Below are 27,091 nucleotides of genomic sequence, written 5' to 3' on the forward strand. Positions count from 1 at the left end.
GTCCTGATGCTGCATCATTCAGCTCTGTGCCCCAGTCAGCATCACTGTGTCTACCAGTGTCAGTGTTTCTTTTCCTGTAACACTCAGCACAGGCTCAGCTGGTATCCAGTGTTGGACTTTCAGCTGCTGTCATAGATCCTCTAACATAGATCAGCTCATGTTGTTAGATCAGTGCAGCTGCCTGTCATGTCCTGATGTTTCTCTGGGTCAGCAGCTTCTCCATCAGAGGTTCACATGGAGCTGATCCAGTATCTCCAGTAACTGTGTTCTGTGCCTCACTGGTTCATCCTTCTGTCTGTGTGACGTCAGTCAGATGTTAAACTCTGTAATCTTCACTGTGTCACAGAGTTCAGTGAGTCCCGTTATTCACAGGATCAATCAGATCATCAGAGATGATCAGCAATCAGTGGTGCCAACAGCGCCTCCTGTGGTGAGAGGATGCAATAATGCAATGTAGCATTTTTACACTGAACACTTCCAGTCATGGAAACTGTCTGTTGGATCTGTGTGACGTTGCTTTCTTGTGTTGCTTTCTTGGTTAGAGTTCCTCACAAATGTCCAGATGATTCTTCTAAGGCGTCGACCATGTTTTCAGTTCTTTGGAAGAAAACATCGCCCTTTGCCATCCTTACTTTTCTTTGACTTCTTCAAATGCAGCTGAACTCCAGCTGGTATTTGATTGGACTCTGCAGCTGTTTCTGGTCATCAGTTCATTCCTGCAAACCTCTGAACCTGAACAACAATGATGCTGCATTGCTGGCTGATCCCAAAAGCTTGATTCTGTTCATCTGGACGTTTTCACGTTTGCTCACTGATCAGGTGACTTGTTCAGTCTCAGCTGACTGCAGCTTTACAACCTTACAAACAGCACATTTGAAAAATGACTGAAACCAGCAGCACCTGATATATATGATACTAATATAATACATATACATATATAATCCATACTAATGATGAAGGAGCTGAGCTCACAGTGTTCATTCAGTGAACTACTCAGTTTATTTTGGCCTCAGAAATGCTCACTCTGTTTGTACATCACTGTCAGCAATAGACTCATTCTGCTGTGTGGACAGGAACACATGTGACATCACTTCCTGTTTGTTTGTGACTGAAGAGGAAGAAGTTTACAAGGAATCATTTAGAAGAGTTTCAAACATCAACTGATTGAATCCATGAATGTGAAAACGTGTTTGTGAGTGAAAGAGACAGACATGTACAGACTGAACTGTTCAACAGTCAGAGTGTTTCTCTAACAGGAGACACTCTTTACACTCAGCACAGCGACACTGAGGAACCAGGAGACCAGAGTCTAAACCCAGGATAAAGAGTTTGAGTGAATGTGGTGTTGAAGGTGTGGAGGTGGATCAGAGTGTCAGAGGAGACTCTGTAGAAGGACAGAGTGCCAGCAGGACAGTCCACATAAACTGCTGCTCTGTTAGAGACAGAGGAGGAGGAGGAGGAGGAGGAGGAGGAGGAGATGGGTGTTTGTATGTTATTGTGCCAGACCAAATGAGGCCCATCATCAGAGCAGATCAGACTCCAGGACAGATCATTGCGTCCAAACCAACAGTCTTCACTGTTTCCTTTCCTTCTGATGCTTCTGTAACTCACTGATATATAAACGTCTCCTCTCCACTCGACCTCCCAGTAACAGCGACCAGTCAGACCATTTCTACACAGCAGCTGAGGACAAACATCAAATCTGTCTGGATGATGAGGATATGACTGAACCTCCTCCACATGTGTCACCTTCCTGTTGTTGTCAGACAGTTGGAGCTTTGTGTTCACTGTGTTTGTGTCGATCGTGAGTTGACAGGAATCTGATGGAGAGAACAAACACAATCCAGCTGCAGTTATTGATCCATCATCTGTTCATTGATTGACACTTTGATGATGACTCCTGACATGATGAAGATGGTTGAATGTGTGCTGCTTTGTTTTCATGAATCCCATTAAAAACACACTTACACTTCCTCAGACCTGGTCTCAACCATCGGTCTCCAGCAGGCTCCGCCCTGAAAGGAGGAGGGGTCAGAGCAGCACAGTCAGCATGCACACATGGACATTACATGGCTCTCATACACACACTGTTACACACTGAGCTCAAAGCTCGGCTCCACTGTTTGATTCAAAGAAATCTACATTTATTTATCAGCACATTTAAAAACAGCTTGAGCCAAAGTGCTGCACAGAGTAGAGATAAAATAGGAAACATACACAGTAATTACTATAAAGACTCGTCAGAATTGAAAGCTACAGAGTACAAATGTGTTTCCAACCGGGTTTTAAACATGTCGAGTGTTGGTGACGACCTGATGTGAAGGGCGACTGTTCCAGAGTTTGGCTGCAGCGATCGATAAAGCTCACCTCTGTTTTTACGGCTAGTTCTGGTCAGAAGCTGCTTATCTGCAGACCTGAGGGCTCGACTTGGATTATTTTTGTTAAAGAGAGATAAGATGGAGCCAATCCATTCAGAGATTTAAAGACAAACAACAAGATCTGGAAGTGGATTCTACAACGTACTGGTAACCAGTGCAAAAAGCTGGAAAAAGCTGGTGATGGGTCGTCTAGCACAGAGCCACCGCTGGAACCAGACAATTCATGAGGGAGAGAACTGTGACAGCGCCGTTCCTTCACTTGACCTCAGTTGCTGTCAAGAGATGTATTCTAAGACCCTTCTTCAGCTTCGAATCAGAGAGGAGAAACACACAGTTTTTACTTGCAGCAAGGGCAACAGAACACTAGAGTGAGGGCTCCAAGACTCGCGCCCTTCCACTGCCTTGGTCTTTATTTATATACATCGGTGGGTGCGTTTGTCATTATGCAATCGATTATAAAACTCTAAGCATATACGAGTACATATTTCTAAGCATAAATGACAATCAACAATATAAACCTTACAGCTGGTTTTAAAAGCAGAATTTATATGTTTCTCAAATGAGAAAGAGCTATCGAGAAACACTCCTAAATCTTTAGTTCTGAACTTTTCCAGTGGGCCAAGGTTGCATTATAACAATGTGAGCAGCTAATACTAAGAAGGCTGCTGTTATTAGGTAATGCTAATTTAATGCGAGTTAGCATCTTTGCATTTTAACGATGTGGGGAGTTAATGCTAAGTATGCTGCCATTAGCGGCTGATAGGTTTGTAGCTTAAACCTATTCGCTGGAACGTTGAAGGCAATGTGATTACACAGCAAGCAAGACACGAAGTAGGCAAAGTCCTTTGTGTTACTCATGCATGAGGGAGGCCTGCCTGGAGGCAAGTGTCGTTCCACCTACTTGACCTCCGTCAGACTCTCAGCCAGGTTCCCCATAGCACTCCTTTTATTGAGGTTACTTGAATATGCATAGGGTCATTAACATATGATGTATACATACACACAAAGAGTACCTTGCCTGTGGTTTTGTAAGTATGTGTGTGTGTGTGTGTGTGTGTGTGTGTGTGTGTGTGTGTGTGTGTGTGTGTGTACTGCTGACCAAAAGGGTCATAAAGCAGGAACAACATCCTAGGTCATAAAGAGGGTAACCTCCCCACACCCAATCTATGGTTCACCCTAGATAACACAGTGAAGCCATACAAAGGGCAGGCAGTTTTACCACATCAGACCTTCACAAGGATGTTTGCCTGTGATAAAACACTACAGCCCCCCACTCAGAACCTCGAGAATCTGGGGAGGGGAGAACAAAAGAATTCCTTTCAACACACAGTTAAAGTACAAATGGTAAGAATAAAAATGACAAACATTTAACAATTCACTCTAACAGCGGCTAATTCTAATTAGGGGTGAATAATTATTACCAGCTAATGCTAATATCGTTTTCTCTTCCCTTTTAACAATGTGAGCAGCTACTGCTAGGTAGGCGGATGCTAGCAGCTAATGCTAATTTGATATGACTTACCATTATATTAGTGAGGAGTTAATACGACATAGACAACCATTAGTGGGTAATGCTAGTTTTTGGTGAATAAGCATTGGCAACTAATGCTAATACAATGTGAGCAGCTAATTCTAAGTAGTTTGCCGTTATTAGCTAATGCTAATTTATCCGCTAATGCTAACAATGTTTTTTCTTACATTTTAACAATATGAGTAGCTAATGCTTATACTATTTTTCCTTCCATTTTAACAATGTGATGTGTGTTACCGTTAATAACTATTGCTAATTTGATGTGAATTAGCATTATCAATAATGCTAACTATTTTCCTTTGCATTATAACGATGTGAGGAGCTAATGCTAAGAAGGCTGCTGTTATTAGCTAATGTTGATTTGACACGACTTAGCATCATCCGTTAATGCTAACTCTTTTCCCTTGCATTATAACAATGTGAGCAGCTAATGCTAAGAAGGCTTCTATTATTAGCTAATGCTAATTTGACGCGAGTTAGCATAACCCGAAAATGCTAACACTTTTCCCTTCCCTTTTAATAATGTTTGCAGCTCGTGCTAGGTAGGCTGATGCTAGCAGCTAATGCTAATTTTAGGTTAAGAGGAATTGGCAGCTAATGCTAATACCATATTTTCTTGCTTGATAACAATGTGACCAGCTAATGCTAAGTAAGTTGCCGTTATTAGCTAATGCTAATTTATCCACTAATGCTAACAATGTTTTTTCTTATATTTTAACAATATGAGTAGCTAATGCTTATACTATTTTTCCTTCCATTTTAACAATGTGATGTGTGTTACCTTTAATAACTATTTCTAATTTGATGTGAATTAGCATTATCAATAATGCTAACTATTTTCCTTTGCATTATAACGATGCGAGGAGCTAATGCTAAGAAGGCTGCTGTTATTAACTAATGCTAATTTAATGCGAGTTAGCATCATCTGCATTATAACGATGTGAGGAGTTAATGCTAAGTATGCTGCCATTAGCGGCTAATGCTAATTTTAGGAGAATAGGAATTGGCAGTGTATAGGAATTTCTTTCAACTGATGTACTAATCACATTATTTTATTGTATTATGCCTTGGTGCCACTGGATTTTAACATGTCTGACACCCATACTGTAAGACAGAAGTTGGGGGGGAGCAGACCACTCCACAGGAAGAGTCTTTTGTCTCTTCCAGGACTTTGGGAGGTAACACGGGAGTGTAAACCTTAAGGTGTGAAACAGCTGTGTACTGCCTTTTGTTCATGGAGAAAGTATTTAACTGAGAGACACACTACTCTCAGGGAGACTCTGCTGACCCTGCCCCGTGGGTCATGTAGGCTCTCCACCAAGCTTGGTTGTATGTTCTTTTGTGTGCTTTGGATTAAAGAATGTTAGCTACCGCTCACCGCTCATCTGCAGGCTTTATTTAAGTGGAAAAAACTTCCACAACAGCAGCTAATGCTAATACCATATTTTCTAATTTGACATGAATAAGCATCATCCGTTAATGCTAACTCTTTCCCCTTGCATTATAACAATGTGAACAGCTAATGGTAAGAAGGCTGCTGTTATTAGCTAATGCTAATTTGATACGAGTTAGCATTACCCGATAATGCTAACACTTTTCCCTTCCCTTTTAACAATGCGATCAGCTGGTGCTAGGTAGGCTGATGCTAGCAGCTAATGCTAATTTGTTATGAATTAGCATTATATTAGTGAGGAATTTAAGTAAATAGGAATTGGCAGCTGATCCTAATACCATATTTTCTTGCTTTATAACAATGTGACCAGCTAATGCTAAGTAGGTTGCCGTAATTAGCTAATACTAATTTGAGGTGAATTAGCATTATCCGCTCATGCTAAAAATGTTTTTTCTTACTCTTTAACAGTACGAGTAGCTAATGTGAACACTTTTTTTATTCAATTTTAACCTTTCCCCTGCGATGCAAAGCGTTAATGCTAAATAGGACGCCATTAGTGGCTAATTCTAATTTAAGATGAAATAGCATTAGAAGCTAATGCTAATACCATATTTTCTTGCTTTAAATCAATATCAGTAGTTGATGCTAGGTACGTAGCCATTATTCGCTAGTGCTAATTTAGGTGGATTAGCATTATACACTACTGCTAACAATGTTTTTGCCAACTCTTTTCCCTTGCATTATAACAATATGAGCAGTTAATGCTAAAAAGGCTGCCATTATTAGGTAATGGTAATTTGATGGTTGTTAGCATTACCCGCTACTGCTAGCAATGTTTTATCTTATTTTTTTATTACATTTTAACAATAGCAGCAGCTAATGCTAACACTACTTTTATTTCAGTTAAGCCTATTTAGCATTAATGAACTTCATTTATCATTAAGAAGTTAGTGGCTAACGCTAATTTTAAGCGAATAAGCAACTAATGCTAATACCATATTCTCTTGATTTCCCAGCAATGTGAGCAGCTAATGCTAAGCAGTTTGCCGTTATTAGCTAATGCTAATTTATCCACTAATGTTAATGTTTTTTTCTTACATTTTAACAATATGAGTAGCTAATGCTTATACTATTTTTCCTTCCATTTTAACAATGTGATGTGTGTTACCGTTAATAACTATTGCTAATTTGATGTGAATTAGCATTATCAAATAATGCTAACTATTTTCCTTTGCATTATAACAATGTGAGGAGTTAATGCTAAGTAGACTGCCATTACTTGCTAATGCTAATTTGACGTGAATTAATCAGCCGTTACTAACTCTAATGTAATGCTAACTCTTTTCCCTTGCATTATAACAATGTGAGCAGCTAATGCTAAGATGCTGTTATTAGCCAATACTAATTTGAGGTGAATTAGCATTATCCGCTTATGCTAACAATGTTTTTTCTTACATCTAACAATACGTCATTAGTGGCTAATTCTAATGTGAGATGAAAAACCATTAACAGCTAATGGTCATACTGTTTGCTTTGTAAGAATGACAGAAGGTTATGATACGAAGTCTACCATTATTAACTAATGCTAATTTGATGAGAATTAGCATTATCCAATAATATATTCCCCTGCATTATAACGATGTCAGGAGTTAATGCTAAGTAGGCTGCCATTAGGGGGTAACTAATTAGGGGTGAATCATTATTAGCAGCTAATGCTAATACCGTTTTCTCTTTCCTTATAACAATATGAGCAGCTAATGCTAATTTGATGTAAATTAGCATTATATTAGGGAGGCGTTAATGCTAAGTAGGCTGCAACTAAAGGTAATTTGAGGTGAATAAGCACTAGTAGCTAATGCTAATACCCTTTTCTCTTGTATTATAATGATGTGACCTTAATGCTAAATAGGCTGCCATGAGTGACTCTTTTCCCTTGCATTATAATTGCAATAGCTGCTCAAGTTGTAGAAAGCAAAGGAAAACAGTACTAGATTAGCTGCTAAATGTGCACTTGAGAAAAAATTTATTGTGAATTCAGTTTTGAATCTAGAGTTTCCAGTATTTAAGCTTCCATTTCCAAATGTTAGCTGCTCCTGTCTGCCTCTGTCACACACACAGACTGAAATGATTCACAGCCTTGTTTCATCCTTCTGTCACTGTCACTGTGGACATACAGCATGGGAAACATACACATGGCTGAGACTTTATTAGGTACACAGTGGCATCTATCTCAGGTACACCTGTGACCTAAATGTCCCTGCAAACAGACTCCTTGGAGACCCCCTACATAAATATCCATGTACTATCCAGCTAGACTAGTGTGTCTGTCCCTGAAAATATTCCTGCATGTGTGATTGTTCGTGTCTCATCTGAAGGAAACAAACAAGGAGTGAAGGACACAGGAAATGTTTCCAGCTCTTCCTCCTCTATCAGACATTCTCTCCATACCTGAGAGTGTCCAGTCTCCAGCCTGGATCCTTCAGTCCAGCCGACAGCAGCTTCATTCCTGAGTCACCTGGATGATTGTAGCTCAGGTCTAGCTCTCTCAGATGGGAGGGGTTGGAGCTCAGAGCTGAGGCCAGAGAAGTACAGCCTTCCTCTGTGATCAGACAGCCTGACAGACTGCAGACACACAAAACATCTCAAGCTGTTTAACAGAGTAAGGTAACAGCCTCCAATATTAGAGAGAAAGCCCCAAACATCAATCCACGGTGAGCAGCACTTGGTGATGGTGGGAAGGAAGAACTCCCTTTGACACAAAGATCCTCTCAGTGAAAACAGGCTCCAGGAGGAGCATCTACCATGACTGGTTGCAGGGTGAGGGGAAAGAGAAGAGATGAGCTCAGAGAGACAAGAACAAAACACAAACTAAGGAGAGAGAAGACAAAAGTTAAGGACATGCAGTAGTGACATATAAAAGCATCAGGAGTGAAAGAGGGGAGTGGAGAAGAAAGCAGAGCATCATGGGAAGTCCACCAACAGCCTGAGCCTATAGCAGCATAACTAAGGGATGGTTCAGGGTCACCTGATCCAGCTCGAACTATAAGCTTTATCAAAAAGGAAAGTTTGAAGCTGATCTTCAAAGTAGAGAGGGTGTCTGTCTCCTGAACTCAAACTGGGAGCTGCTTCCACACCCAGTCCAACATAGCCAGGCTTTCTTTGCTGCTTTGACAGAAGCTCAAATCCCAGTCAGAGATGATGAGCATCATCACAGTGATGATCATTTCTCTGTTAACCCAGGCTTTCTGCTTCAGGATCTGTGCACGCTCACAGAACAAGGAGATCTTTAAACATCATTTCACTAAATGGATGGACTGAGCTCAGCCTACAGATGAACTGGTGCCAGAGATCATAAAGAACATCAAACAGTCAAATTCAACACTTTAGATGGAAATATGAGATTAATGCTGCAGACAATCATGAACCTGCTGAATTCATGAACATCAAGAATGCAGCGAGTGGTAAAATAAAGATTTGACCTCAGTGTTTCTGTCTATTCTTAACATATTCCTAACATGATAGCTGCACTTTAGAGCTCTAAAACTGGACCTGACACATATTTAAACTCTACATGTTACTCAGTACATTCAGTTCTGACACTCACAGTCCAACAAAGGAAACATGGAGATCACATCAGTTTGACACCAAAGTCTAATTTGGAGGAAGAATACATGAGCTGTAGAAAAAGGAGAGACTACGAAAAGCCACGGCGCTACAACCTGCACCAGCTGTTGGTCTCTCTGGAGACTACTGGGCGTGGTAGTAGTAGAAGTATACTACAGTACTCTGATCACTGATAGGATAGTAGGGGTGGGTTTTAATAATCGATTTATCGATTAAAATCGATTCTGGCTTGGATAACGTGAAATCGATTCATTAAAATCCTGAATCGATTTTTATAAATTTATTTTGCATGAAACACCAGAATCTCAGGTGAAACCTCATAAAATTTCAACAACCACCAAACATGTCGCCTTTTTCACCTGACGGCACGGACACGGTCGGGGCTGAAAGCCGACAGCTCGCTGATTCTGCTGTGTCGACGCGTCTGCGCTTTGTGTTCACGCCCTTTTTGCGCTGATTCTAAAGCTGTTAGTTTGATCTCTCTCCAAACAATATTGACTGAACCAGCAGCAAAAGAAGATCCAAACTAGGCTTCACATAAACATCGTCATGAAATCACTCTGACTTTTGCTGTTTTGCTTCCACCACACTTCATGCACAGCTCTCTCTCTCTCTTTCTGTACTTCAAGAACAGTTTCCTGTCTAAAAATCTGTTTTCTTCTGAATCTGATCTGAATTATAATATTTCTGACTGTCAAAAATTCCCAGATTCAAATCGAATTGAATCGAATCAAATTGAATTGAATCGAATCGAATCGGGACCTTGTGAATCGGAAACGCATCGATTCTAGAAATCAGTGACGATACCCAGCCCTATAGGATAGATTTATGTAGATATACAACTTTGTGTTTAACATTACTGCATTATAGTACTGTGATCTTTGTCCTTATATATGGTTATGTTAGCTATACTGGCGTATGCATATAACTGGATATGTATCTTATCTATTCATCTTATTTGTCATGTATTTGCATTGTGTACTTCCTTTTTGTAAGAAACCACACACGTGATCACAGCCACAGGAATCAATCAGTGTAAGAATAAAGTGCCTCAAACTGAACCATAAGCTCCTTGTTCCACACGCTGCGATCATTTGGCCTTCAGTGGTGTCCTGGCTGACACACCGGAGTGACCGGAGTGCTAAAGAGTGAATCAGACACACCAGTGTCATCCCTGATATCTCCACTACATTTAATCATCCTTCAGCCTGTGGCTGCAGTTAGCTGGTCTGCTAGTTAGCCGGTGTGCTAGTTAGCCGGTTCGCTAGTCAGCTGGTGTGCTAGTTAGCCAGTGTGCTAGTCAGCTGGTCTGCTATTTAGCTGGTTTGCTAGATAGCCGGTGTACTAGTTAGCTGGTGTGCTAGTTAGCTGGGAGCTAACTCACTAGAACATTTGATGCTAAACTGTCTAAACTTTGTGAGCAGCTTTCGTGGCTGCTCTGTGTTTCTCTCCAGCCTCTATCTAACTCAGTCCTCTCAGTTTTTTCCTCCTTGCAAACTAGAAAACCTTCTTTTTCAGCTTCTCCACACCTGAACTGTGGCTAAGCTACCAGCATGCAGGCCCAGTGTGTCTCACTCAGCAGTTACACTCGTCACCCAGACTAACACCACTCCACATGTTCACCACTAGGAGGCGCGAAAAGACCACATACAGTGAGATTATCACTAAATATCTGCTGTGTCTGACGGAGACTTGGGTTTTTACTAACTGGCTACATGAGCAGGATTAGCTGCAGTTCCATCTTTGTAAGAGACTCAGCATTAGAACCAAACAGAAACATTTCTACTTTTTCTGCAGCACCAGCTGAATGCATGGAGCCTAAATTCCAGTGAGACACATACAGTGTGACTGCTGTGACTTTACAGCTGGGCCTCATTCACTGACATTAGTCAGATATGACTGAATCTATGTCACACTTAAGGCTTTCTGTAAATGAAAGAATCAGTGAAAACACAAACTCTGAACATAACCTGATCCAGACCAGGTTATAGGTTCAGCATCAGTAACCATGGTGATGTAGACAGGTAGACACCGAGCTAGGACAGAGACAGACAAACATTTATGCTCACAATCACTCCAGTTAACCCAGCATGCATGTTTTTGGACTGTGGGAGGAAGCAGAGAACCTGAAGACAACCTACACAGGCCACACTATCACCCTTATTTACAAAATTATAATTTAATTAGGTGATAAAGTAAAGAAAATAAATATTTTAATAAATAAATATTCATAAATGAATTCAAGTAAGTAAGTAAAATATATTTATATAGCACATAATCTCGTTTGTATAGAAATGTCTTCAGCTGCTTTTTCAAAGAGTCAGTGGAGTCTAGACAGCATAAAGACAACAGCAGGGAGTTCCACAGCCTCGGTGCCTGAAAAGCTCGATCCACACGTGTGTTGAACCGAGTCCGTGGGACCAACAGTGACCTCTGACCTAAAGACCTAAGTGCTCGGGATGAAGCACGAGGTTTCAACAGGTCAGAGATGCACTGAGGAGCTTCACCATGTACAGCTCTAAAAGTTATGACTAAAATGTTAAAATGAACCCTAAAACTTAGTGGCAACCAATGAAGAGATGCCAAAACTGGAGTAATGTGTGACCTCTTGTTTGTGCCAGTTAAAAGTCTCGCCGCAGCATTCTGTACACTGTGAAGCTCCAGAGCTGATTTGTTGAGACAAGTAAAAAGACCATTACAATAATCCAAGTGAGAAGAGATAGAAGCATGAAGAATCATCTCAAGTTCTGCCTTTGACACCAGTCTGAGTTCAAACATGTTTAATAAATTATTAACTTGAAATCTAAATATAAATGGTGAATTTTAATGATAATGGGTTGCATTTATACAGCGCTTTTCGGGGCCCTCAAAGCGCTTTACAATGTCACTATTCATTCACTCTCACATTCACACACTGGTGGAGGCAGCTACAGTTGTAGCCACAGCTGCCCTGGGGCAGACTGACAGAAGCGAGGCTGCCATATCGCACCATCACTAAAAAATAAAACCCTGAAGTTTTATGTTGATATAAAATGGATGCAGCATCTGTAATTTTGGAGTGATACATTGAAGAATAGAGTATTGGCTAGTTAAAAATTTGTTCAAAAGTAAATAAAAATTTTAAATCTTGTCAAGTCTGTAGACAAAAATAAAGTTAAAGTTCATGTTGTAATACATTTTTTAAAAATCAGAATAATTCAGTTCGTCCTCCAACGTTACCTGAAGCTCTGCAACTTTGGCTTCTCTTTTAACTTGATGAACTTATTTAAAAATCGTAATATAATTAATTAATTAAAATTAATTAAAAACATTAAAAGTTAAGTCCAGGGCATAAATATTAGGTATCTGCTGTTAGATCCAGTGAAATAAGTTAGAAATATTAAACCAAAGAGATGTTCATTCATTAGAGCTCAGACTTTACTCGTACTGCAGAGCTGAGGCTAGAGACATATCACTTTACTTAATAAAATGTGAATACATTCTAAAAACTCTGGTTTAAAATGTTTCTCTCTCGCCGTCATCCTGAAACCTCCCCCTCTTCCTAAACAACCAAATGTCATGTTGCTATATCATATTTTTGATTGGTTGACATGGTGCATTTTTCCACCAACAGGAAAGGGATGATTTTGGGGTTTTTTCAAATTCAAATTCAAATTCAAATTTTTATTTGTCACATACACAGTCATACACAGTACGATATGCAGTGAAATGCTTACACAACTGCTCGTGACCTAAAGAAAAAACAGAAAAAGGCTATGAATAAGATAGGAAATAAATATGAAAATTAAAAAGGGTGAATTTAACTAGGAAGGAATAAAATAAAATATATATATGAATTTGTTGAAAAATAAAATAACTGTACAACACAAATTAGAATGAAGGTTAAATTTAGCTGGGAAGGAATAAGATAAAATATATATGAATTAAAGTTTAAAATAAAATAACTGAAATAACTGTACAGCAAAATACACAATACAATATAAATTAGAATGAAGGGTAAATTTAACTGGGAAGGAATAAGATAAAATATATATGAATTAAAGTTTAAAATAAAATAACTGAAATAACTGTACAGCAAAATACACAATACAATACAAATTAGAATGAAGGGTAAATTTAACTGGGAAAAAATAAGATAACTATATATGAATTAAAGTTGAAAATACAGTAGCTGTGCAACAAAATACACAATACACAGTATAGAAATATATAAGAATGTATGAAGAAATATAAATATACATACAATAACAGCAGCATTTTACAAGTATTAAATGGAGATGGAGAAATATAATGTCCATTGTTGTGCAAACCACATTGTAGGTGTCTTGTGCAGTGCAAAAATATGCTTAAAGTGATTAAGTGTAAACAAAGTCCAGACTGTCCAGTGTGTGTGTGTAAGAATCATATGTGTGGGTCCGTTCTATGTGGTGGTGTGATGATTGAGAGACCGTATCGCCTGCGGGAAGAAGCTCCTCCTCAGTCTCTCTGTGTTGGTCTTCAGGGAGCGGAAACGCTTTCCTGACCTCAACAGAGAGAACAGTCCGTTGTTGGGATGGCTGAGGTCCTTCACGATCTTCCTGGCCTTGGCCCAGCACCGCCTGCTGTAGATTGAGTGCAGGTCAGGGAGCTCGGAGCGGATGGTGCGCTCAGCTGATCGCACAACCCTCTGTAGAGCTCGTCTGTCCTGCATGGTGCTGTTCCCGAACCAGGTTAAGATGTTTCCCGTCAGGATGCTCTCTATGGTGCACGTGTAAAAGTTCCTGAGCACCTTGGAGGGCAGTCGGAAGTCTCTCAAGCGTCTGAGGTGGTAGAGACGCTGTCGGGCCTTTTTCACTATGGTGTTGATGTGACAGGACCATGACAGGTCCTGCGTGATGTGAACTCCGAGGTATTTGAAGCTGTCCACTCTCTCCACTGGGCACTCGTTGATGATGGGGGTCTGGTAGTTCCTCTCCTGCTTAGTACTGAAGTCCACTATCAACTCCTTTGTTTTACTGACGTTTAGAAGGAGGTTGTTCCTCTGGCACCAGGTCTCCAGATTCCTAACCTCCTTCAAGTAGGCCGTCTCGTTGTTATCAGAGATAAGGCCCACCACGACGGTGTCGTCAGCAAACTTGATGATGGTGGTGGAGCTGGTAGTGGCCACACAGTCATAGGTGTACAAAGAGTACAGCAGGGGGCTCAGAACACACCCCTGGGGGGCTCCAGTGCTGAGAGTGGTGGAGGCTGAGACATGTCCGCCCATCCTTACTGCCTGTGGTCTGCCAGTTAGGAAGTTGGAGATCCACTGACACATAGATGAGCTGAGTCCCAGGTGCTCCAGTTTGGTGGTGAGTGTGGATGGAATTATGGTATTAAATGCAGAGCTGTAGTCGATGTAGAGCATTTTAACATAATTCCCCCTTCTAGTGTCCAGGTGAGTGAGTGATGTGTGGAGGAGATGAGAGATGGCATCGTCTGTGGAACGATTTGGACGGTAAGCGAACTGTAGTGGGTCCAGTGTGTCTGGTAGTGAAGAAATGATGAAGTCTCTGACCAGGCGTTCAAAGCACTTCATCACTACTGAGGTGAGGGCTACAGGGCGATAGTCATTGAGAGAAGCAGGGTGGGGTTTCTTCGGGACAGGAACAATGATGGACTCCTTGAAGCATGTGGGGATCACCGACTGAGATAAAGAGATGTTGAATATCTCAGTGAACACAGGTGCTAGCTGGTATGCGCAGTCCCTGAGGATACGACCTGGGATGCCGTCTGGTCCTGCTGCTTTCCTGGTGTTCACTCTCTTGAAGGCTCTCCTCACGTCATGCTCAGAGATGACGAGCACGTTTCCGGTGTTGGCAGTATCTTCCTGTCTGCAGCCGTTAGCGCCGCTAGCGCTAGCATCGTTGTAGTCCTTAGCTGCAGCCTCGAAGCGAGCATAGAAAGTGTTCAGCTCGTCTGCCAGAGTCCCGTTCGCGTTCGTCAAACCGGTTGTTGGTGCTTTATAGTCCGTTATTGTCCTTAATCCCCGCCACAGGCTCCTAGAGTCACTCTGTTGGAGTTGTGACTCTAGTTTCCTCCCGTAGCGCTGCTTCGCCTCTTTCACTGCCTTCCGCACGTCATAAGACGCAGCTTTGTACGGGTCCATGTCCCCCGTCGCGAGTCCCGTGTTGTAGGCAGCGGTGCGGGATCTCAGAGCGTCGCGGATGGTTTTATCCACCCACGGCTTCTGGTTGGGAAACGTTGTGATAGTCTTTGTCTCCACGGTATCATCCGCTAGTTTCCCGATGAATCCCACCACCGCTTCTGTAAACACGTTGACGTCATCATCGGAGCTGTTTCTGAACATGTCCCAGTCTGCGTCGTCGAGTGCGTCCTGTAACGCGGCCACCGATTGGTCCGTCCAGCGCGCGACCTTCCTCTGAACCGGAACTTCCTGTTTCAGCCTTTGTTTGTATTTTGGCATGAGGAAGATGGCGGCATGATCGGATTTGCCAAACGGAGGGTGAGATTGTGCCTTGTAGCCGTCCTTGACCGTAGTGTAGCAGTGGTCCAGTGTCCTTTCACCTCTGGTGGGGCAGGTGATATGTTGGTGAAAGTTCGGCGCTGCGCGTTTGAGGTTGGCACTATTGAAGTCCCCCGTCACAATAAGCGCGGTGTCCCGGTGTTGTGTCTGATGCCGGGTGAGAGCCTCATGCAGCTCGCATAAGGCAGTGTCCGTGTCCGCTTGTGGTGGTATATAAACGGCACTTATAATGACCGATGTAAACTCTCGAGGTAGATAAAAAGGACGACACATGATGGACAGTAGTTCCAGATTTGGTGTGCAGGAGCGTGTGAGAGGAACAACGTTAGCACTGTTGCACCAATTGTTGTTCACCATTAAACACACGCCGCCTCCCCTTGACTTCCCCGAGTCCCGTGTCCTGTCCATGCGGTGAACCGAGAAGAACTCGGCCGGCTGGATGGCGTGGTCCGGCACCGCTGTGTTCAGCCATGTCTCGGTGAAGCAGAGGAGATTGCAGTGCCGAATGTCTCTCTGGAACTTTATCCTGGCCCTGAGGTCATCAAGCTTGTTGTCCAGTGACTGGACGTTGGCGAGCAGGATGCTAGGCAGAGGTGTGCGGTGTGCACGAGCTCTCAGCCTGTTCCTGACGCCGGCTCGTTTCCCTCGAGGCCGCCGCTTCGTGTCGCGTCCTTTGTTCTCCCTCAAGATCTCACTCGGCCAGCTCGGATCCGGAGTTAAAGGCTTCGAATTGTGAGTACATTGTATACCAATAGAAACAAGAGTGTCACTGTCGTACCTAATGTACCCAATGGTGATGAATTTGACGATGTAAGAACGCTGAAAACTAACTTAAAAAACAAAAACGAAGAAAAGGTGGTCGGAGCAGTCGTGACGGCAGCCGACCTCACCGGCGCCATCTTCTATATATATTCTATATCTTTTTTGCTCATAAGCAGAGAGGTCTCGCTGCGCTGTCCTTAGACAGTAAAAGTGACAAAACTACTGAGGAAAAACATGCGTATATATTGTTTATCATGACTCTGGTTTTACGTGGCCTATCAACACAGTTTATAAACTGGTATATATCACCTAGTTGCTTTGTCTTTAAGTGGTCATGTGATTGGGTTACCACGACTACTTTATTCTTCCTCAGTCAAACAGCAGCACTCATGCGATTGTTTTGCCCCCATAGCTCCAGGTGTTGTGCCAGAAAGTGATCGTCTGCCAAAAAGTGATCGCCATCCGTGGGAGTGCATGCAGCTGCTTAAAGCCGTAGCACCCAGATTACTTACAGTTACTTCTGTGTAGCTGATAGTAACGCGACCGCACCGAATCCAATTCAGGATTTTGATTTCCACCACACTTCCACTGGATGCCCTGCTGCTCTGCTGTTATGTGATTATCATCAACAGAAAACTGGAGGATAAGACTGTGGTTCAGGGGGTTGGGAAGCTCATCTTGTAACCAGAAGGTTGCCGGTACAATCCCCAGCTCTGTCTGTCTTGGTCGTTGTGTCCTGGAACACAAGACACTTCACCTACTGCCTACTGGTGTTGGCCAGTGGGGCCGATGGTGCTCAGTCTGTCCCAGGGCAGCTGTGGCTACAACTGTAGCTGCCTCCACCAGTGAGTGAATGAATAGTGGAATTGTAAAGGGTCTTTGAGGGTCTCGAAAAGCACTATATAAATGCATCCATTATTAAGAGCATCTTTAGGCCTGACTGTGCTCATCCTGGCTCCATCCTCTCCTTACCAAAGATAACAACTACATCAGTATTAGCTCAATAACAATTTCTGCAATTCAATTGTGGACATTCACTTTTAAACCTTGTGTAAAATGATAAAACCTAAAAGTCCGAGTATTATTCTTTGTGCAAACAGCTCTTGCAGGTTACCCCGGACTTAATAATTAACTACTAATAATAATAAAAAAAAAAACCTTTCCTTTGAGCAGCTACTAAACTCCTTCCAGAAATAACAAGTGACACCATTAATAGTGGATACCTTTAACAGGTGAAACTGATTTGACCTATAAGGCTACTGTGCTTACTTCTTATCAGGGTTAGTAAGGAAGACATCTAGATGAGGTAGTTAGTAGTAGGTATTTAGTACCGGGCGAGTCCCCTCCCCCACATCAGCACCAGAACCCTGCATTATCTACTGGGTAAGACTGCCTGTTTTATCAAACTATGGCTATTACTACTGTGATCATTTGCAGCCCAGTGTGCTGCTCTCTCTGCTGGGATGAACCACTGGAGCTCACCCAGTCATCCCTTTCTTTCTCTCAAGGAGAAGTGAAATAAAAATATTTATTATGATACGACTCTAATATTCTTTAAATCAAACTGTAATGAATAAATGAAGCAAGAAGATATGGTGGCTCCAAGTGTTGTAGAAGATAGATAAACATCTCATTTTGAGAAGTACTGTAAGTACTGTGAATAAAAAACAAACAGCAAACCAATCAGTAGTCACCAATATCCTCCTAATTTTATTCCTAAAGAAATCAAATATATATATTATGGGCCGGAAGGAGCCTAAATCTTTACATTAGGCAGTACAATTGAAGTACGGGGCGATCGTGGCTCAAGAGTTGGAAGCTCGCCTTGTAATCGGAAGGTTGCCGGTTCGAGCCCCGGCTTGAACAGTCTCGGTCGTTGTGTCCTTGGGCAAGACACTTCACCCGTTGTCTACTGGTGGTGGTCAGAGGCCCGGTGGCGCCAGTGTCCGGCAGCCTCGCCTCTGTCAGTGCGCCCCAGGGTGGCTGTGGCTACAATGTAGCTGCCATCACCAGTGTGTGAATGACTGGAAGTGTAAAGAGCTTTGGGGTCCTTAGGGACTAGACAGCGCTATACAAATACAGGCCATCTACCATTTAGTTTTTTAAATAAACAAAGACATGACTATAGCAACTTTTGAAAGTAATTCAGAGTCCAATTATCCACTCAAATGTAAATAAAAGTTCACTTGACAGCTGTATAAAGGTTACCTGTTTATACAATAATATAAGTCACATTTCAAATGATCATCTGTTGAAAAGTTTGAATCCTGACCTGAGAGTTTCCACTGCACAGTGTGAACTCTTTAGTCCAGCAGACAGAAGCTTCACTCCTGAATCCTGCAGGTCAGAGTTACTCAGGTCCAGCTCTCTCAGACTGGAGGACTGGGAGCTGAGGACTGAGGACAGAGCTTCACAGCTTCTCTCTGACAGGTTACAGCCACTCAGTCTGAAAAATAAAAGACAATCTATAAAACAAATACTCATGTAGAGTTCGTTAACACATTTCACAACATTAAATGTTGACTTTCTATTTTTAAAGGAAACATTAACATACTAAGAAACAACATCATATGTATGAACTTTAATTAATAATTCAAAAAACAAACTGTTTTCTGATCTGACCTCAGAGTATTCAGTTTACAGTTTAAACTTTGTAGTCCAGCAGACAGAAGCTTCACTCCTGAATCCTGCAGCTTTCTGATACTCAGGTCCAGCTCTGTCAGATTAGTGGACTGTGAGCTGAGAACTGAGGACAGAGCTTCACAGTTTTCCTCTGAGAGTTCACAGATGTTAAGTCTGAAGATAAAAACATGAATAAAGATTGTTGTTAAAGTGTAATCAGGGTGCAATAGCTTATTGTCTTGTGCTGAGCAGGTTAGTATAAGTTCACTTTAACTTAGAAATGAATAAAAATGCTATGAAACAAGGATAACTGGATAAAGTTTACCTTTACTGGTTAAATTGTTGATTATTTTTATCAGTTGATATAAACAAAAATAAACATCAAACATATAAACAAACAGAACTAAACAGAATACAAATTGATCAGACCTCAGAATATTCAGTTTGGCGTGTGGACTCTCCACTGCAGCAGACAGAAGCTTTACTGCTGAAGCCTTCAGGCTGTTGGTACTCAGGTCCAGCTCTCTCAGACTACAGGACTGGGAGCTGACGACTGACAACAAATTTTCACAGCCTTCCTCTGAGACGTTACAGCTGCTCAGTCTGAGAGAGAACGGAAAAAACAAAAAACAATATATGTGATCAAATGACATTTGTTTACATGTTAAACCTTTTTTAAAAACCTATGAGACTATGAGTGCTACCAATCCAGTGCCCACTATTGGTACCTTGATGGTACCTTGCTCCGGGGAACCTCAGGGTAACTGTTCGGTGGATTTGACCTCCGACCTTACGATCATGGTGCGACCACTCTACCTACTGAGCTAATAATTCTGTGTACACTATCATACAATATTAACTAAAACAATTATTTTAGAAAATTTTACTGATTCAGTAATTATTATGCTCATTACCTGCGTACTGTGAGTAACACTGGATTTTAAACACTAGCTGTATAAAACTCTTCCTGTTAAAGGTGTTTATAAAGGAGATGAGCTGAAACAGACTTCATGGAGAATGTTTGCTGTCAGGAAATATCAAAGAGAAAGCAGAGATCCATCCAGTCTCTTCCACTAAGCCTACAGAGGGACAGACAACCACTCCCACTCACACCTGCATGAAGTTTAGATCACCAGGTAATCTAACTGCATGTCTGTGGACAGTGGGAGGAAACTGTAGAGGACCCAGAGAGAACCCACTGTAATGCTGTGGGAACACTGGTTATGGCAGCCTTACAGTTCGATATGAATACTGTCAAGAAACAGGACCTGAGTGGCAATTTCAATGATGAAGCCTGAGTTTTTCCCACCATCCTGGATGAAAACAGAACAGTCACAGTAGATTTATAATAAAAAGGGAGAGTGTTGGAGTTGGAGACGTGAACAAGCTGAGGATAATAAATCTGTTAGAGTGGCTGAAGGATCAGAGCTCATGTTCTTATTGGCTGGGTCTGGATTGTCCTTTGATTAAAGTTACAGACAAAAATGTGTCCGACATGCTGACACGTCCTGCTGGACTGAAAAAATATTTACTGAGTGACTGATGATTATTTAATTCACTATTTTTATGTTTTTTACCTGTTCTTTAAACTCCGAATTTCTGATTTATTTCCCATAGTTTTAAGATTTTTATCGATTATAAGATTTTAAGCGATGAGTTCATGTTTACTCACAGAGCTTTGTTGGAGGCTTTGATCACTGGCAGCATTCTCAGTAGAGCCTCCTCTGAAGCAGAGTATTTCTTGAAGTCAAACTCATCCAGATCTTCTTCTGATGACAGCAACATGAAGGTCAGAGCTGAGCACTGAGCAGGAGACAGTTTACCTGTGGAGAGACTTCCTGAACTCCCGTATTGTTGGATCTCCTCCACTAGAGAACGATCATTCAGTTCATTCAGACAGTGGATCAGATTGATGCTTTTCTCTGCAGACAGATTCACACTGAGCTCCAACTTGATGAGCTTGACTGTTTCCTGATTGGTCTGTGAGCTACTTCCTGTCTGTGTCAGCAGACCTCGTAGGAGAGTCTGATTGGTCTGCAGTGAAAGACCCAGGAGGAAGCGGAGGAACAAGTCCAAGTGTCCATTTGGACTCTGCAAGGCCTTGTTCACAGCACTCTGGTGGAGAGATTTTAAACTCTGTTTCTTTTTAATTAATTTAGACCATGTAAAGGTCAATTGTTCCTCCAGCAGATTGAGTCCAGAGTTGATGAAGGTCAGATGGACATGAAGAGCAGCCAGAAACTCCTGAACACTCAGATGGATGAAGCAGAACACCTTGTCCTGGTACAGTCCTCTCTCCTCTTTAAAGATCTGTGTGAACACTCCTGAGTACACTGAGGCTGCTCTGATATCGATGCCACACTCTGTCAGGTCTGATTCATAGAAGATCAGGTTTCCTTTCTGCAGCTGATCAAAAGCCAGGTTTCCCAGAGACTCCATAATCTTCCTGCTCTCTGGACTCCAGTGTGGATCTGTCTCAGCTCCTCCATCATACTTGACCTTCTTCACTTTGGCCTGAACCACCAGGAAGTGGATGTACATGTCAGTCAGGGTCTTGGGCAGCTGTCCTCCCTCTCTGGTTTCCAGCACATCCTCCAGAACTGTAGCAGTGATCCAGCAGAAGACTGGGATGTGGCACATGATGTGGAGGCTTCGTGATGTCTTGATGTGGGAGATGATCCTGCTGGCCTGCTCCTCATCTCTGAATCTCTTCCTGAAGTACTCCTCCTTCTGTGGGTCAGTGAACCCTCTGACCTCTGTCACCATGCCAACAGATTTAGGAGGGATCTGATTGGCTGCTGCAGGTCGTGTGGTTATCCAGAGGCGAGCAGAGGGAAGCAGTTTCCCCCTGATGAGGTTTATCAGCAGCACATCCACTGAGGTGGACTTTCTAGGGTCAGTCAGGATTGTAGTTTTGTGGAAGTCCAGAGGAAGTCGACACTCATCCAGACCATCAAAGATGAACACAACCTGGAAGTCTTCAAAGCTGCAGATTCCTGCTTCTTTGGTTTCAGTAAAGAAGTGATGAACAAGTCCCACCAAGCTGAACTTTTCCTCTTTCAGCACATTCAGCTCTCTGAAAGTGAATGGAAATATGAACTGGATGTCCTGGTTGGCTTTGTCTTCAGCCCAGTCCAGGCTGTATTTCTGTGTTAAGACTGTTTTCCCAATGCCAGCCACTCCCTTTGTCAGCACTGTTCTGATTGGTTCATCTCTTCCAGGTGAGGCTTTAAAGATGTCTTCTTGTCTGATTGTTGTTTCTGGTCTGTCTGGTTTCCTGGATGCTGTTTCAATCTGTCTGACCTCATGTTCATCATTGACCTCTGCAGTCCCTCCCTCTGTGATGTAGAGCTCTGTGTAGATCTGATTCAGAAGGGTTGGGTTTCCTGCTTTAGCGATGCCCTCAAACACACACTGGAACTCAGCCTTTAGCTTAGACTTGAGTTTAAGTTGACACCTCTGAAGAGTCTCTGAATAAAAACAGTAGTTGAGATGATTAGTCTACTATGGTCCATACATTGCCAACAACGTATATATACATCTATTTGCATCTTAATAACTTTTGTTTAAATCTCATTAGATGTTTGTGTAGCATATGAGTCATACTCTTAAATTTCACCAAAACATGCTCTGTTTAGTGAAATATTTCATTTTGTTTTTTAATCTCCTGCCTATGTGATCTGAGTGTGTGTGTGTTCGTGTGCACTGAGTGGTGACGTAGACTCGTGCATGTGTGCCCGGGTCACAGCTCCTTTCAGCATGGCCGGAGGTAAGTCACTGCTAATGAAAGTTTTTTAAGACCACAAGCTGCAATTTGAATATAGCTGAACTGCCGCATTTTGGTCTGTTGTTAACAGACTCATTCGGTAGAAGTTTTGTAGAGAGCAGATTTCGCTAATTTAACTTTTTTTTTTTATGAGTTTTAGCCCAAAGATGCAGCTGTACCGTTTTCTTTTGTCAGGAGACACGCACAGATCACAGGCCTTTATTTCTATGTGTTGCAGGTATGGGGATGTGGTTTTTCATTGATTGCTTTCGTGGTACAGTGTTGTATTGCCTGTTGGATGGTGTTTATTAATATGATTATATTTGAGTTTAAGGTTTGAATTATAAGCACCAAAAAGTTGGGTCCTGGTTATTAAGTTGAATTTGTTTGTCTGATTGTTCAATTATTTTCGAATTATTTTGTTTTACTGTTCCTATAAGTTGTTTTTGATGATTTTTCTGATATATTATTTTTGTTGTTTTTTGAGAGCTTAATTGAAAATTTTAAAACAATTCATTGTATTTGATTCATTATATTCTAGTAGAGTAGATAAAGCTGCAGCATTATCACAGCACAGATCCTCCACAGCGTTGGTGGAGGAGAGGTTTCATCGCAGGCGCACGATATGAACAGATCTCATTTCTCCATGTAGATAGAATATATTCCACCCACTGTTGACATCTTCAATGCCCTGTAACAACATGGAGCAGAGCAGCTACCCGAATGCTACTTCAACAGTGGTCGATCATGGAAATATGGTATCTAAGCAGATTCTTACTCTGGATGGCATTACCTTGGCCTCCAGTAACACTGTGAGGAACCTTGGAGTCATTTTTGACCAGGACATGTCCTTCAACGCACATATTAAACAAATATGTAAGACTGCTTTCTTCCATTTGTGCAACATCTCTAAAATTAGAAATATCCTGTCTCAGAGTGATGCTGAAAAACTAGTTCATGCATTTATTACTTCCAGGCTGGACTACTGTAATTCTTTATTATCAGGAAGTCCGGAAAATCCTGCTCCTCACATACAAGGTCTTAAATAATCAGGCCCCATCTTATCTTAATGACCTTGTAGTGCCATATCACCCTATTAGAGCACTTCGCTCTCGCTCTGCAGGCCTACTTGTTGTTCCTAGAGTATTTAAAAGTAGAATGGGAGGCAGAGCCTTCAGTTTTCAGGCCCCTCTTCTGTGGAACCAGCTTCCAGTTTGGATTCAGGAGACAGACACTATCTCTACTTTCAAGATTAGGCTTCAAACCTTCCTTTTTGCTAAAGCATATAGTTAGGGCTGGACCATGTTGCTCTGATTTTGAAAGAGTGAAGCTCTAAATGTGTTATGAAGTCATTGTATAACTTTCCTAAAGCACGACTTGTTTGATTATTTCTGATCCAAACATGTTAGATGTTTTTCCATTTTTTATAATCTACTATGAACCATCCTTACATCTCATCTAAGGCTCAGTTGTCCTTTCTTTTAACTGCTTTCAGAGCTTAAATATCAGGTAACCACAGTTATAGCCAGTGAATTATGGTTAGAGATTTTTAAACCAACCAGGCATTCATTCATTAGAGCTCTGACTGTAATCATACGAGGGAGCTACACTGAAGCCACAGAGATATCCGATGGATAGAATCTGAGCTCTGATTGGTCAGCTCAGAGTTCATGTGTTTCTGCCTCATCCACGTCTCTTCAGACAAACTGATGAATTCTTACCTTCTGATTCTGATGGATGTGATGAGGCTGAGGGAGTTCCTGTTGGAGGAAAGTGCACTTTAAATCATGAGCTTTTTAAAAATGAAAACCTGTGTGGATTCAAAATAACGTAAATATAACATTTGTACTCAAAGGTTATTTGAGGAGGAAAGAGAAAACTAAGAAGTTCAATACATACAATAAATTGAGAGAATGTTGTGTCTTCCTAACACACTGACTGATTGTTTTTTGTCTGACTGACCTTTTTTAATCTTCTTTAAAATCAACCTCGCCACCTCCATCACATGGTCAGTAGTATATGTTCCCACCATGACATCCACTGTTCTCGTTCTGTTCGCTTTCCCCAGGCGGCTCTTTTTGATGGGGGTGAAATCACCTCCCTTCTGCAGGTACCAGTGGAAACGGTCAAGATCCTCTTCTCCCAAATCATCCAGCATGTTCAGGAGCTGTTCCTCAACTGATGCCTCCATCTTTGACCTGTAAATCATGAGAGAAGATGAATCACGGTCTCAGCACACTTTATTTTTTACTTATTTAATACATTTCACAGCAGATTACATGTTTCATCTGGATTATTTAGAATTTACTTATGACTGAATTTTCTGGATGGATTATTCTGTGGTGAGAATAACATCACACACTAAATGGTAAAGAATCTATAATGAATAAAATACAGTAGGGGGCAGCCTGTGAGATGGTGTTAAAGCTGAGGAAAGATGAGGCCCCCACTGAACACGGTCTGACAGGGAGTCCCTATTCCAGGGGGTAGAAGGAACTATTAGAAAACAACCAGAAAACTTAAAATCAGCTGAAGTATGTGAAAAATGTAATATGAAGTCAACACTCAAACTAGTTTTATCATGATTATACTGGCACCAGTTTGACATCAGGTTTCTAAATCTGCTCTGCAGTCAGGAACATGGTGTCAAGAAGACATTGTCATATAACAGTTACAATATATCTGATGATGGGGTTACTCTGGTCCTTGGAGATAATCTCAGGTTGCTGTTGATCCTAATGAGCTGTTTCTCCTCTATTACAAACATCAGCTGTACTTAAAGACACTAAGTGCTGCACACAGGCTGGAGCTGATGCACTCGCGCTACAGCAGCACATGAGTTTCAGAGTCCAAACTGAAACTGGTTTCAGGTGGAAAGTTCTTACTTTCTCAACCTCACTGAACTATTCATCCTCCTCCATCCAGCAACACCTGAAACACCTGAGTGGAAGCTCCTCCCTACACTGTGTTTGAAGCAAAGCACAAAGGAGACGCCTGCTGGAGCAGCTGGAGTCCTACAGACACTCTTCACTACACAAACACCTCCTACAACATCCACTCCTCCCACTCTGACTGCTGTGTTTGTGGAAACACTCCAACACACACCGCTTCACATATGAACATGTGTGTGAAACAGCTGACATTAAACATGATGGAGGATTTATTCACAAACACACAACATTTACACACACATTACCTCTTTGCAGGAGGACGACCATCGCCCTTCGACTCGTCACTCTGTAAGGACACAGAGCTGGGTGGAGGTCCAGGTTTAGTTTCTGTTTCAGGTTTACGTTTCCTTCTCCTTCTACGTTTTTTCCTGTGAATAATGATGGAGCAGTGATGTGAGTGCTGAGCTGTGACATGGAGAAGAGTCATGGACAGTTAGAGATGGTCATCTCACCTCTGAGCTTTGGTCTGGCTCTCATGTTCCCCACACAGAGTGCTTTTAGAGGGAGGGACTCCCTCCTCTCTGTCCTCACACTGATCCATGCTGCTCAGCTCACACACACTTTCTACCTGCAGAGGAAACACAAATCATTCATGTGCACATCAGCTGAGAGCTGCAGAGGTCGTGTCTGATGGACTAACATCCATCTGAGGCACAGCTTTCATTAGTTCACTACAAAAAGTGTCACAGAGCCGAGTTCAGCCTCCAAATCCTCCATTATTGAGGTCCTTCAAAGCAGCAGGTCAAACGTGGCTGTAGAAATGGCAGAGAACAGCTTTATTTCAGTAACAATGTCCAGGACCGAGCTGACAGCTTGCAGAGTTCATACTCTATAACTGCTAGCTGCTCTGCTAGCTAAGCTAACTCATGTTAAATGTCAGAGTAAAGAACAGCACGCAGCAACACCACATAAGAGCAGGCAGAGAGAGGTATGGGGTCTTCACACACCCCTGTTCTCTGTTCACCATCGGGGCAGGGGCCTGGGAGGAGGAGTTGGCCATCTGGTCGAGGTCTGGGATGCTGGGCCTCCCTGCTACTGCAGGACCAGGGGTGGTCTGCGTGTCTCCACCCCAGGGAAAAGGGCAACATCTCCTGGGTCTAGAGGCAGATCGGGCCTCTGGGGGCGATGGTACCTGGACCTGGGGGTATAGAGTATGTTTGGGGAGTGTGAGCATGTGTACAATGTTCATTTCTGTTTGTCTCCACGTTGGGCGAGTGCTGCATATTTGTATATGTGCGCATGAGGGTGGGAGTGCATGCTTGTGTCTGTGTGTGCCTGTTTGTCTATGTCTATGTATCAGGTTGGGGCTTAGACTCCACCTCTCTCCCCAGGTGTGGGGCCCTATCTCCCCCCACCACACTCCCTGCCAGTGGCTGATGCCCTCAGCCATTGGTGCCTTGGTGGTGCTCGGCTTCCTGGGCTGCTGGCTTGACAGGGCTTGGCGCCATGACTCAGTTGGGCCCCTTCCCAGGGGTGGGGGGCCCTCCATCCTCTCTGGCGTGGCTAGCTACCGGCAGAGCCTGCGGGCACGTAACCTCAGCTCCCTGTGGCTTTTGCAC

At 42.4% G+C, this 27,091-nt stretch overlaps 1 protein-coding gene across 1 annotated transcript; it reads right to left on the reverse strand.

Moving 5' to 3' along the window:
* Positions 1-980: 980 nt before the first annotated feature.
* Positions 981-26,099, reverse strand: LOC134624173 (NLR family CARD domain-containing protein 3-like). The gene is made up of 11 exons (XM_063469156.1): positions 25,985-26,099; positions 25,778-25,900; positions 24,544-24,779; positions 24,303-24,341; positions 20,488-22,285; positions 19,245-19,418; positions 18,816-18,989; positions 18,466-18,639; positions 7,751-7,924; positions 1,969-2,015; positions 981-1,820 (listed from the first exon to the last, which is right to left on the reverse strand). Exons 1-11 carry the CDS (start codon positions 26,071-26,073, stop codon positions 1,273-1,275), a joined length of 3,576 nt encoding a protein of 1,191 aa, XP_063325226.1. The 5' UTR covers positions 26,074-26,099; the 3' UTR covers positions 981-1,272.
* Positions 26,100-27,091: the final 992 nt, after the last annotated feature.

This window comes from Pelmatolapia mariae, linkage group LG3_W (assembly GCF_036321145.2).
Source record: "Pelmatolapia mariae isolate MD_Pm_ZW linkage group LG3_W, Pm_UMD_F_2, whole genome shotgun sequence".
Lineage (NCBI taxonomy): Eukaryota > Metazoa > Chordata > Actinopteri > Cichliformes > Cichlidae > Pelmatolapia > Pelmatolapia mariae.

What these genes read in the sequence shown, in the direction of transcription:
- LOC134624173 (XM_063469156.1), bottom strand. Translation starts at nt 26,073, where the DNA reads ATGGATCAGTGTGAGGACAGAGAGGAGGGAGTCCCTCCCTCTAAAAGC. An exon ending in GGTCGTCCTCCTGCAAAGAG is followed by an intron (nt 24,780 to 25,777) that starts GTAATGTGTGTG and finishes CATGATTTACAG; the next exon opens with GTCAAAGATGGAGGCATCAG. An exon ending in TGTGCAGTGGAAACTCTCAG is followed by an intron (nt 7,925 to 18,465) that starts GTCAGGATTCAA and finishes GTGTGTCTGCAG; the next exon opens with TCTGTCAGGCTGTCTGATCA.